The sequence below is a fragment of the Athene cunicularia genome (assembly GCF_003259725.1).
Source record: "Athene cunicularia isolate RWA chromosome 5 unlocalized genomic scaffold, athCun1 chr5_part1, whole genome shotgun sequence".
NCBI lineage: Eukaryota > Metazoa > Chordata > Aves > Strigiformes > Strigidae > Athene > Athene cunicularia.
Genome location: NW_020799101.1, coordinates 43,372,938 through 43,386,406, shown reverse-complemented (window position 1 = coordinate 43,386,406; position 13,469 = coordinate 43,372,938). Strand labels below are relative to the sequence as shown.

Below are 13,469 nucleotides of genomic sequence, written 5' to 3'. Positions count from 1 at the left end.
GTATATTCCAAACTGATAACTGACACAAAGCAGTGTACATGTGTAAATATGATAGGCAAATACTAGAAAGCTTCATGGAATACATACATTTTTCTGGTTGCTTTTTAAAGAAAAATGAATACATGAGATGGGAAATTACGATGGACACATAAAATGTGATGCCACATGAGCAGAAAGCTGAAATTAAATGTGTGACCTATATCATGAAACACAACAAAATCTGCTTAGCTGGTTACTGGGGAGGAGAAAAGATACTGTATTTGGCTGAAACCACAGGGGCAATGTAAGGAGGCTGAACTGAATTATCTGAAATGAAGTCAGCTAGGACACCAGTGAAACGACCTGGAAAATAACTGCCCGGGCTTCACCTCAGTAAATGTCAGTGACCAAGACCAATAACACATCTAAACAGCACTGCCCCCTTCAGCACAGCTCACTTGAAAAACAAACAGGATAAAAAAAAAAAAAAAAAAAAAAAAAAAAAAAAAAAAAGAAAAAGGTGAAATGCACTTTATAGTTTTGACCTATTTCATTCAAAACTAAAAGCTTCTGTATAAATCCCTAGATGGTTGCCAGCACAGTGCAAAAGGCAGGACAAGAAGGTGTGTCATATTTGTACAAAGTCCTGAAAAATGTAGAAAGCTTTCAAAATAACCAAGGATGCACCTGGAATCAGGTGTGTCCTTTCCTACGGTAGTTTCCCTTGTTGTCTCGTTTGGTCCTGGCTAGGTTAGAATGATAGAAATGTTTCAGGGATGCTAAATGGGAAGGTTTCTCCTTCCAGGGCCAGGAAGCCAGGAGGAGGGTGGTGTTTGCAGGGCAAAGCCCCTTGCACAAATCACGAAAGATTTCATCGACCAGCTGAGAGAAAAAACTAATCCAGCGATTTTTATCCAGACCCTGCGCAGAGCGAACCTGATAGGCACAGTAAACACTGGTGAAAAGGAGACGGTCAAACTCTGCTACAGGCAAGTGGGTGTCGGTCAGTGAATAATATCTCAGATGCTGCTCAATCTCTGTCTGTGTTTTGGGAACTTCGTTCTCTAAAATCCACATGAACTGCCGTGCCGGGCGCAGGGAGGCCAGCTCTTCATCCCGCAGCCGGACTGTCCTGTTGGCCTGAATATCCAGCCCTCCCCAGAGCATCTGGAAGAGAAGAGCAGCATGTGCATGGGAAGCCCAGCACAAACCCTCCGCCAGCTCTAAAGCCATCTGCAACGCTGCCAGACCTCGGGCCGGCCCGAGAGGCGGCCGCTCCCTGACTCGCTGCCCACGGCCCGCCTAGTCCCACTCCACGTCCTTCTCTCCAGCCCCACACCCTTTTTCTGACCCGCTCCACACCTCGGTTTCCCTGTGGGACCTGTCCAAGCTCTCGCCTCCCGCCCTGCCTCTCGCGCCGCAGTCCCACCCGCAGCGGCTCCCCAGCACGGCCACCTTGGGTGGGGGGTTTGGCCACTTGGTGGGGGAGACCCCTAGCCCAGTGGGGTGGTCCCCTGTCCCACCCCAGAGGTCTGAGGTGCCATGGAGGGGGTCAGAGCCCCCATTCCGCTGCACCCCACAATGGAAGGGAGCACAAAGGCAACTCGGGCATCGCTGAGGGGTTTTCCAGGCACTCCCAAAATCCATCAGGATGGAACAAGGAGAACAGGTGAGTTTTTACGTGCAGGCAGGTGGGAGCACAGGCGCTAACAGTGACTCAGCACATGGGCCCCCAACGCCCAGGAGACCTCTAACATGACGTCTGCGTCCTCTGGGCTGCGACGGGGTGGGTTGGCGTCAGCACCATCCCAGCTGCGAGGATGTTCATCTGGAAGACATCAGGCAGAGTTTGGTAGCACAAGACCATGGCCCTTCCTGTTTGTTTTTGTCATGTGGCTGTCAATAATGTCTTCAACATTTCTGAGCTGCCACTCATAGCATGCCAAACACGACAGATGCTGACCACGGGATTTGCATGAGCAAAACAAGCTTTTTAAGAGAAACAGATACAGTTAAGTGAGGCAAGTGTAAATTTTGGATATGATGGCCTTTAATCCTGCCAACACAGCTAAAGCATACGCAGCCAAGGCACTTGCTTTGACAGGCAGCAATGAAGCCCCTCGCACCGAGTGTGGGTGGGTTTTGAACTGATGGGTTTGGGTTGCTTGGCAGCTTTTGCTGGAGAAATTAATGCTGCCCAACAGAAGGAGGGTGCTGGGAGGCTCCTCAACCTGCTGGTAGAAACACAAACTGATGTTTATCTTAATTTTATACCTCTTCCCTGAGCATCTGCCACTGGCAGGGGCAGAGTATGAAGGTAAAAGAAACCTGGTCAAATCCATTATGGCTCTTCCCATGTCCAGCTAATTCTTTGCTGGGCCACCCAACAACATTTAAATGGGGGAAAAAATGGATACAAGGCCAGAGGAATGGGAATTTATTAATATGAGAGTCACATCAATCCTAAGAATTCTTCAAGTTTCATTTACTAACACTTCTAATGCTTTAAATTTCTGCATTTATTTTGCCTTTGCTATTTCTTTGGGAAACAGGAGATACAAGTAGCCTCGGACCAGGACTGTGAGAGGGAGGCTGCATCCCCTCCCTTCTCTGTGTTGATCAGAGTAGTCATGTAGCCAAGACCCTCTTCTATTTACAGACTCATCCTTCAGGTCAAGAAACATGAAATGGAAAAAGCTTGTATAAAACAGTAAGCTGACACTTTTTTCCCCATTTTTATATGGATGAAGGATTTTTTCTAGAAGAAAGAGGGAGAATTTATGTTGAGTACTCCAGAGTTAAGGTCAGTAGCTGCTTACAAAAAGTAGAAAAATTATTTAATACTGTATGTGTGTGATGACTACTATCGAACCCCACTTCCAAGTTTCCATTCTTGATTAAAGCTTTTCAGGGAGATGTATGAGCTGCCTGAAGAAGTGCACTGCCACCCCCCAGGCTGTGGAGATTTGTTTCTCTGCACAGCTGCAGGCTCCCTGATCCAAGCCAGCTGTGGCTTTGGAATGTGAGCAGGGAGGTAGCTGCTCTTTTCAACTCCTCCGTGGGTGTGCCAGCAAGGTTTTTAGCTCAGGTGAAGATACAGCAGCACCTGAAAATTTCTTTGCTGGTCTCCTCTGGGCTAACTGCTCTGCTAAGTTCACAGATCCCTCTACTGAGACACATCTGACTGGCTGCAAAGTAAGTGAATTTTTGGAATAGCTGCCAGAACTACTGTTATTAGTAACTGTGTCATAAATATATGCAGCGTTGGATTTTTGAGTAAAACAAAAATTAAACAAAGCATAACAAATAATGGATTGAAATAATAACATAAATATCTTCTGGAGATGGGAGAATGGTCCCTTACTTACTTTGCCATTCAACAGGGTTTTTTATTCCCCAAGAAGTGTATAGGAAATCCACAAACATTATTGCAGGAGCAGACTTGTTCAGTGAAGACCCAAGAATACCCTCCCCCTGCCACCAGATCCAACAGCAGGTCTTCATCCTGCAAGTAGGTACAAGTGCCTCCTGCAGTGAACAAGCCCAGCCGGCACCCCAGCTCTCTCCCATCACAGCGCAGCTCCCTGAAGCGTTTGACCGTACTCGAAGAAGCAGGGAAAGCGTTGTGCCACTGGCGGGGCCCGAAGGTTTGCCAAGCCAAGAAGCCACATCGCTAGCAGGTGAGCATCCTACCTGTCAGCCTCTGGGATCCAGCAAACACACACAGGACCAGCCAGGCGTTGAGCTGCCCAGGGGCCATAGCAGCCCTGCCCGGTGCAGCTGCCACCCGCTCCACTCTGGGGCCAGCGAGAGCCGTTTGCTGTGGCGTCTTCCCTTGCTGCTTTTGGTCCCAGCAGCCTCTGTTGGAATGAAGCCATCGTTCTGTGTTTCTGGTCGCAGTCCTGGGAAGGGCTTGCAGCTCAACTTGCTGAACCCGAAGGATATTTTCCATCATATTTTGGAAACTTGAAAGAATTTGTTTTGAAGTTTTTGGCAGAATTGTTTAAACTTCTTTTCCAAAGACTGATTTCCCACTGCAACTTATTATAGGAACCCCTCAGTTGCAAGAAATTTCACTACATGATTGCCTCTGAAGAAGAGGGGACCTTCTGGTCCCTTCTCCCTCTGCACAGTGTCTCTGTCACATCTCTATGACACTTCTGCTCATCTCCTTGGCTTCATTTTCAGTTTTCCTTTTTCCTGAGTTTGAAAATCTGCAAACAATCCTAAAGTGTCACAAACAGATAAGGCTAGCAGTCTGGGCAGATTCATGGAAGGGCAGTAGCAGCCAAAATATACAAGCAGGCGGAAGAAATGTCCCTCGTCCAGTTCTGTATCAAAGCTCCCAGAGGGAGAATTCAATATACTGATCTAGCCAACAAGGATCAGAGCCAGCCAGGCTTTAGCACCTCATCTTCCTCTCCTATGACAAGACTTCTGGGTTACGATGAGCATGATCTGCCTTAGGTGTTGTGAGTTACATGGATGAAATGCCATCTGATTCCCTTCACACCTGGTAGCTGTTCTCTACACATCTTCACACTTCTATTAGTGTCCAATCCCCGGTCAAGCTGTTCTGGCACAGTATGGTCCTGGGTTCTCCAACAGGTTCTGGGAAGCCAGGGTTATACAAATATGTAATAATAAGTATAAAAAAGTAATAATGCCATCTCCCCAGGTTAAAAGGGGAAAGAAGTCTGCCTAGAAAAGAGAGGAGGTGGAGCTGAAACACATTTCTCCACAAGTTATAGGGTGCCAGTTTGATGTGACTACTGTCACCAGAGAGTTTACTGAGGGTGGGGATGTTGTTCTAGTCAGTAAGTGGTCAGTGTGCAAAGTAGCATGTCTTCTGAAACTTCCAGACCTGCACCTGTACCTGGCAACATGTGGGTTCACACCAGCTGTGAGGAAAAGCAGCACGAAATGGCAGAGTCCCAGATTTGTCACGGAGAGAGGGGCCCTCAATATCAAGAACCATACCCTCAGTTTGGATCAAAATAAGACCTGTGTTTCTGTCATAACCCTGGCTATCTTCAAGTCAGGCTACTCTTCTTTCTGTTTTCAGTTTTCTGACCTTTACACTTTAGTTGCATCCCTTTTTTCTGGGATGAGATAACTTTCGTTAAACTTTGAATTAGGTGCTACTTAAGAGGCAGAGGCTCTTGATCCCTCTGTGCAGTAAGATTCATGTGCCTTTTTTTTTTGTGCCAGAGTCCCTTACAATCCACAGTGTACGCATGACTTTGTCTAAAGTCTCTATGCAAAAAACCCCTGTGTCTCATGGGCCATGAAGTAGCCTCCCTTTAGTGTGCAACACATGACACGAGGAGCAGACCAGGATTTTGGCCAACATCTGTGAAGGCCGTATGTGATTTTGTCAACGGGAAAATTTCCTAGGAACAGCTTGCAGCTGAAGTGCCTAGAGGAGGATGCCTGTGTTGTTGGGAGGGAGAGGAGAGGAGACTCAGAGGCGGTGCTTTGGTGACTGATACAGTGGCAGGCAGCAGACAAGCATCAGTGGTAGGTGTTGCCTTGAGCTAGGGGGATTGAGTAGAATTGCCTTACTATCCTGCACAGAAAGGGAATTGCAGAGTGATGAAACATATGCCTTTGTTGTTTGTAAAGCAGCAATAGTTTTATGGTGCACAGAAACAAGCCTGAGTTTCTGACAGCTGCACATAGTCCCTGCATGTACGATGGCAATGTCAGGCGGTGCACCTGCTCCTCCTGAGGGATTTTGTCCTTGCCAGGTATTCACAGCTGAACGTGCACAACCCTGCCCCTCTGCACTCCCCCTGGTCATACCGTCTGTTGTAGGAGCCCTTTCAAAACATCACATCAAGCCAGGTTTCTGCAGGGGCACCTTGACTGGTTTCATCGTTCCCACCATGACCTCCTGAAGCAGGAAGGTGGGAAAGAGGAACACGATATGAGTCGTCAAAAACTGCAGGTAGATTGTTGGTTGAGGCACAATGTGTGGTCAATACAGCACCAGAAAAGCCTCTTCGGGAGGGAGGTTTCTGCAGGGAGATAGGCAGCATCTTCATGAAAGGGAAATTCTGTTTATAGAATTGGAGAAATTTCTTGCTTAGAACATCTTGCCCAGAACTTGGGGAGACCACAGTCCCCAGCCTGGGCCTGCCTGGCAGCTGCTCTGGGGAGAAAGATGAGAAGATGGTGGCTGAGAAAAGAGTGGAAGAAAGAAGGATATACATGGCTCCCAGGGTTTGAGTAACTGGAGGGGAAGAAGGAAGAAAACTGAGGAAAGTAGGAGTGAAGCACTGACAGTAACCAGACAGGACCTCCACTGTTATACTGGTATTTTCCAGGTATGGTGCTGCTGGCCCTTATGGAAATGCTTTGTGTGTCTTTTTCTTTTGGTTTGTGAGTGGCTCCACTGCTGGAAATAGTGATGGGCTGTGTAATCGTGACAGGAAGGGCCCCATCCCACTGCACCTAATGCACTAAACGTCCCCCCCTCAGGCCTCACATGACTTGGAGATGTCATGGGATGCAGTGTGATGGGTGATATGGGGCATGGTGTCACCCAGCCTGTCCCTCAGTAGTGCCATAAGCTCTGTTCTGCAGGAGTGCAAGGCCCAGCTGAAATCCCCATCCGGATTTTGACTGGGGATCAATTATCAGGGCCTATACAAACTGTGGCCATGATGCAGGAGGATACCCTGACACTGTCAACAGCTACATCCTCAGGGAGGAGAGTCTGCTCGCCTGGATGTAGGGAGAAATGCCAGAGTTCTGGAAAACACCAGCAAAACCTCATCAGCTGGGGAAGCTCAACATGGTGACTGTGAGTCATCACCTAAAGTCTATTCGGCCCCACAGTACCAGAAACTCTCTTCTGAAGAGCCTGTCTGTAAGTCAGCTACATCTGACTTACATCTCATCCATCAGCCTCCTACACCTGGGAAATCCAACCCAAGCGAACAAGCCTTGTGGAGGCTGGCAGTGTGGTCCAGGCAGGGACAGCGGACTTGGAAGACAGCTTTGTGCTTGACCAAGCTGACCACTGCCCCCTCCAGCACGAAGCAAGTGCCCACCAGCCACAGGGAACCCAGAGAGAGTGGGCTCTGTAGGCAAGGAAGGCCACTGGAGCTCAGGAGCAGTGGAGGAGGCGGTGTGCCAACACTGGCAGTACTTTGTGAGGCTGTGTAGCCTCCTGTGCCCTGGGATAATGTGTCTGGGTGAGTAAATTGCCCTCTTCCTAACCTCCCAGGTTTCCCTAAGAAGAGATTTGGGTCCATTAGCAACTATGCCAGGCCAATGCCTGTCCCCACAGGGGTGGCTCCTTTTCCAGCACACACATTCTTCAGCAAACCTTGCGTGCTGTCTGACTTGACAGGGCACTGTGTCTAACATTTCTTAATGTTACGTCAATCAAATTCTCCCTCTGCACAAACATTATGTTCAAACAGCAGTTTTCCTTCTGTTCCTGCTACCATAAGTCTTCTGACTTACTGTACTGGGAAATACTTATTTTTACAATACACAAACCATGAATTTTGGCATGGTGCCTCAAGCAACCTGGGATGGGGGAAGAGAGAACGTGGTGGGGAGATGTGCTTTATAAAGAATTTTCACAGTAACAGAAGTGGTGCCAGGAACTTTTGTGTCTTGCGCAACAGGCATCACCATGCAAAAAGAGCCACTGTAACAGAAAACAGAACCAGCTGTGGAACATGTTGTAGGAAGGACTAAAAGTACATTTCCTATTTAATCAGCTCAATTGATGGCAGATCAAATGGAGTAAGAACTGTACAAAGCCTCAAACTTCTGCTGATTCATGTTCCCTTCTCTTTCCTCTTTCCCATACAGAGCTGTAACTTTTAAGGTGAGTGGCAAATGCTATTAACTAGAGAACACTAGTCTGAGTCACATCCCAAACACTGCCAGCCACAGCAGCCTGAAACAAATTTTTAGAATTAAAAAAAAAAAAAAAGCCCATGCTTACAAGGCTGGGGTGGACACAAACACGAAACCTGATTGTTTAAAACAGATCACATTCTAGTCATGAGTACTTGACCCTTTCTTAATTTCTTATCCCTTCCTCCATCCCATACTCTAGCCTTCCCCAAACCTTCTTTAATTAGTGCTTTTACAATTTAAAAGCTTAAGTAGTGATTCAGAGAATCTCTACAAACAGCTTGTGAATTCTTTTATGAAATCTCTTATACAATATCCTTCAGATCTTAATGAGGTCAGTCAGTTTTCTGATGCAGAAATGTGTTACGTATTTTCTGGACTAGGGACAAGGGGCATTATTAATTGATGACTGCTGTAATGTAATCTCATTTAAACAGGGGGTGGGTGGACTGAAACTACAGGATTTTTTCCAGCTTTTTTGGAGAGAGCTAAGATTTTCCACAAGAGCAAAGATAGTGGTAATGCTATTATATCATACAGCTCAAAATAATTGGAATAGTGACAAAAAGGCATAGACTCTTGCCCGTGGGACAAGGGAAGGGAGATATTCTTGACTGCAGGGAAAAGCATGATCTGAAGATGCTAGAAAAATTAAAGACTGCTTGATTGTGAAGAAAAAGCCAGCATGAGGGAATGGCATGTGAGAGGTTACCTGCAACTCCTCCTTCTGCCAGGACACGCACTGACATAATTCCCAAGGAAACAATGCAGAGATTTCCACAATTGTTTTGGACTGGATCCAGGTATGTCTTGTATTGTCCTAAACCCAACTGTATTAGAACCATTTAAAAAAGCCTTGCCTGTTTGCTGTATAATTACGGTCTCCCCAACACCCATCTTGGAGCCGAGACACACCTGTCCCATTGCTCAAGCTACACAGTTGCTTCAGTACAGTCTCCTAAGGAGTGCTCAGGTTATGAATTATGCCTGCAGGGACACAGAGCAGAAGCAGTGTGTATAAAGCATCTTAGACACAGGGAATGCCTGGACTCCATTCAATATGCAAATCAAAAAGACAAATCCGGTGTTTTACAACTCAAAGCAGCAGATAAACATCTACCAATTGGATTATCAGGACTGTAAATTAGCATCCCTCACCCTGCGCTTTTCATCTAGTTTGAGAACAGCATTATTCATGTGACCGCAACAGGCAAGAATCTCATACCAATTTTTATTATTATAAATACTATGTTAGAACAGAAAGGATGGTGCCGAGCTCCATTCTGCTGCTATTTTGCATCTTCTTTCTTGGCTCCTGCTTCTATTTTCAGGGGTTCTGGAGCTGCACGATAGGCAGGAAACGCTTCCCAAGGACTATTCAGATCAAACTTGCGAAATTCCTGAGATAGCTCCACAGGCTCTGCCACTACCCGTTTCACTTCATCATCATACCGCACCTAGAACAGGGCAAAGGACACAGGCCAGTCATTTCCATACAGTCCCCACCGCATCTCTGCTATCTGCTGTACACAGTCACGACCCAGACCGCCTTCCAGTACAGGCAATCCTACTTCTTGTGCCATGGATAGGCCACATACCTCTGCCACAGCTTCAGTTCTCCTCATTAAGAGACAAAACCCCTTCAGATGCCACCAAGACCTTTGCACTCTGCAGGAAAACCCTCCTCTTCACTACGACATACCTCAGGTGTCCTGACTAACCACTCTGAACTAGGAGTGCCCACACACTGTCCATATGAAGTCCATGTCATATGACAAAGGAATTTCTCCCGAGTCACTGAAGTAAGGTCACCCATTCACCTGCCATAGCTGAGGACTACTCTCATGAATCTTTATAATATGGCAGTTAGTTTGGTTTTAGTTGTGCTTCTTAGAGTAACACTCAGAACATGGGACAAAAGGACAACCAGGTGAAATGCAGGTGATTACCAGACACTTTCAGCTGGCTTGCTTTATCCTCGCTGTGTCCAGATCTCCAAACCACAGCTCAGGAGATGCTGCCTGATCCTCACTTTCAGGACTCATTTCTAATTTTCCTAAAACCCTCTGTGACTTGCAGAACCTCACTGTTTCCTCCTGAGACTCAAGTCAGTCTTAGAACTGCACCAAATATGACTGCTGCTGCAAGGCTGTCATTTGAAACTAGACAGATACCAAACACACTCATTTCACCTGTGGTATGAAATACAGAGGTAAATATTTGATAAATGGCAAGAGTCAGTTCAGCTAGAGTTTTGTAATGTGGGGCCTACAAAACCTCAACAAAATGGAATTTCAACTGCATTAAGATCAGTTCAGTCCTTTATTCCCCTGGGAATCTCCAGTTTTACAGTGGAAAGTTTAATCTTCCAGAAGACACGCTAAAAGCAAAAGCACCTTCTCTGCCTGACAAATATCTTTGGTATACAGCAGATGAAATCTGCTCAGTGTCTCTGGCCTTAGGCTGCCTTATTACTGATGATACTTTTGATGACTTCAAATTTCCATGCAGGAGATCTGTAGAACTCTGGAATACAGACAAGTGAAACATCCTTAGGGCCTCTTGGACAAAGGACTATAAAGCAGTCACATCTCTGTACCGAAACTCAAGAGTATTGGAGAGATCTGATAACTTTAGACGTGAACGTATCTCCTACCTCCACATAACCAGAGAGTGGAAAGTCCTTCCGGAAAGGATGGCCCTCAAACCCATAGTCTGTGAGGATTCGCCTTAGATCAGGGTGGTTGGCAAAGAAAACACCATACATGTCCCAAACCTAAATGAAACGGAGCCAAGTAAATTGGATTAGAAAAAAACCCCAACCATTCATGTATTACGTCCATAAAATTCCAATTACACGCCTGGCTTTCTGCAGTGCCAGAAAAACTGTTGCAGGAACTCATTCAAAAGCAAATCAAACACCCTTTCACCTCCTAGTCTGAAAAGGCAGCCAGAAAAACACTTCTCTCTCTCTCTTCCTCAGGGTCCTGGGAATCAGTTTAATCAGGAAAACACAAGCCCTCTCCACAAAGGCTCTGCTCCCAAGCAGACTGGCACTCACCTCTCTCTCATACCAGTTTGCTGCCTTGTGCACAGACACTGCTGAGTCGATGGGTGTCAGCTCGTCGGTGTATGTCTTCACACGGATCCGACTGTTGAACCGCAGAGACAGGAGATTGTACACAATCTGAAGCAGAATAAAAGACACTGGTCTTGTATGGCATTTATGGCTCTCTGCAGTACAGCACTGGCTAAGCAAAGGCACATGAAGACTATTTCAAATATTTTTTATCAGCAGAATCACATTCAGCACTTCAGAGCTGAGCACTAGACACTATCACAACTGAGGTGAAGTGATAGCTTATCATTTTGGTCCTTAGAAGTGTTACAAAAATAATGTCAGATTTAGAAAACATGACTGATGAAGAAAAGCTGAAGTAAAAAGGGATACAAAATCTTAAAAAAAGAATACTGAAGGAATGGAGACACTTGACAATAGTCTTTCAACAGCATGTCACAAACAAAATGGCTATTGATTACTCTCAGCATCCAGTGGGAGAAAGCTAAAAGAGATACACTTAATTTTCAGCAAAGAAGTTGAATACCAGGGAAAATTCCTAACTCTTCTGGTGATGAAGTACTAAAAAAAAGGCTGCTTATGAGGATTACTAGAACCTCCAAGGCCGGGGAGGGGAGCAGGAATGCTTACTACAAACAGACCGAGAGAAAACCTTTGTGAGAAATTGTGTAGCCTCATTTGATACTGCCTCTGTGAAGATGGCTGGAAAGGTGAATTCATTAAGGTCTGTAAGAAAAATCCTAAATGAAAAAAATCTTCAACTTCTTCAGAGACCGGAGGCCTTTCAGTTAAAGAAACTCTCGCTACAACTCTCAGGATTTTTCCCTAATTATGAGTTACATTACTAAAACTCAAAGCTGTTATTAGCACAGTAAGAAGGAGCTATATTTGAAAACAACAGACATCTGATTAGCCAATATAGGTAAGGTAAACCTGCCACCACTTGCTTTCTGAGCAGCTGTTGCTAAGTGATTTAATACCACAAGGGGAAAATAAATCAGATACTTTTCATTATCCTTGTTACTTGCTGCGAACTAAAAATCTACCAATTCACTTCTCTTGCCCAAAAAACAGTCTGCCCAGATTAGATGGGGGAAAACAGACATCTCCTCACCCATAAGGCTGCCTAAACCACAGTCAGCCTCCTACAGCCTAGGTATTTTCTGGCACTGTCCTTTACAGATCTTCTAAATTAAACCACAATAATGTCTTTGCAACAATACTGTGAACAAAGCTTTCTAATAGTAGGTGATTAGACAATATGATGAGCCCGTGGTTTCCTCAGAGATGTATCTTTCCTTTTTCTATCTGCAGCTCCAATTTTTATGCAGCTGAAAAGCTATAAGGCAAGATATTCAAAAGTATCTGTGGGAACCAAGTCTCCAATATTCACCAAAACTCAGTGGAATTTGAGCATCTGAAATCTTCTGAGAGCTTTCTAAAAATCTGTCTCATCTCCTATTTGGTCCTGACTTTCAGGGAATGTTTTTAAAATAACTAAATAGCTCTTTTTTTGTTTTTTTTTTTCAAGACGAAAATTGTTAAGAAGATTGATGGGATTTAAAGAAAAACATGATCAGTTGTGACAACAGCAGCTGACAGGCCTAAGTGGAAGAATGAAGAACACCAATTCACATCTGACCAGAAGAAAAAAAAAAAAAGCATCTTTCAGCAGAACACAAAAGGGAAGTCAGACTAAGAACCCATGCAATATCAACTCTGCTACTGCTTCCATGAGCAACATGTTAAACGAACCCCAGCATTTCAGAGTGGATTTTCCTTTTCACTGTCAAAACGCAAAAAAAGTGCTCAGAGCTGCAACAGCACCCACAGGCATCAGCACTTGTGAAAGTCCTGCACCTATGATCAGTTCTTACCTCAAAGCGGTACTGCCGAGATGGGACATCGACAGCAGTCAAGTCAGCCAAGGATTTGAACTGGGCATTAGTGTGATCTCGAAGGAAGGTCAGAACTGGAATGATCCCATCTGGATGGATCAAGAGTTCCAGCTCATTGAAACAGGTCACCTGATGAAAACAGCGGTAAGGGCATGAGTACAAGCACCAACAGGACCGAACGTTACTCACGCTTTACGTCGTAACCAGCAGAACACCCAAACAAAGACAGTATATGGCGCAGCAGACACATACTGACATCAGATGAAGGGGCTTAATAACAGCAGTAACTTTCATGTAATTCTGACAATCTTTCTCCCCCAGAACAATTTCTGAAAACAGCAGACAAGCTAGTGTTCACTGGGTCCTGTCCTCATGACAAGAACAGTTTCTCAGACAGCACCTACCTGTGCTTGCTGGATATACTTGGGCAGAATCTCAGCCACATACTCCCCAAAAGCACATAGCTGCTTCTGTTCTACTTCATTTTTTGGTCTGACAGTAGCTAAAGAGAAAAATAAAGTTCCCAGGATTAATGCAGGAAATACAGAGAACTATGGAAAGAAAAGTAGCAACTCCTATCCCTGACTTAAAAATACCTTCAACCTGTCTCTCAGTAGGCTTGGGCAGAAGCC

General features: G+C 45.4%; 2 protein-coding genes across 2 annotated transcripts in view; both read right to left on the bottom strand.

The window, feature by feature from the left end:
- Positions 1 to 532: 532 nt before the first annotated feature.
- On the bottom strand, positions 533 to 3,912 carry FAM180B (family with sequence similarity 180 member B). Its single transcript, XM_026850113.1, has 3 exons — positions 3,673 to 3,912; positions 1,728 to 1,807; positions 533 to 1,146 (listed from the first exon to the last, which is right to left on the bottom strand). The coding sequence occupies exons 1-3, from the start codon at positions 3,737 to 3,739 to the stop codon at positions 673 to 675; spliced, it is 621 nt and encodes a 206-aa protein (XP_026705914.1). The 5' UTR covers positions 3,740 to 3,912; the 3' UTR covers positions 533 to 672.
- A 5,164-nt stretch (positions 3,913 to 9,076) lies between these two features.
- Positions 9,077 to 13,469, bottom strand: part of NDUFS3 (NADH:ubiquinone oxidoreductase core subunit S3) — a 4,712-nt gene continuing 319 nt past the window's right edge. The window contains exons 2-6 of the mRNA XM_026849345.1: positions 13,242 to 13,388; positions 12,817 to 12,966; positions 10,922 to 11,047; positions 10,517 to 10,636; positions 9,077 to 9,317 (exon numbers count right to left, since the gene is read on the bottom strand). Coding sequence (XP_026705146.1) covers positions 9,150 to 9,317; positions 10,517 to 10,636; positions 10,922 to 11,047; positions 12,817 to 12,966; positions 13,242 to 13,388 — 711 coding nt within the window. The 3' untranslated portion in view covers positions 9,077 to 9,149. The remainder of the gene's footprint in view (positions 9,318 to 10,516; positions 10,637 to 10,921; positions 11,048 to 12,816; positions 12,967 to 13,241; positions 13,389 to 13,469) is intronic.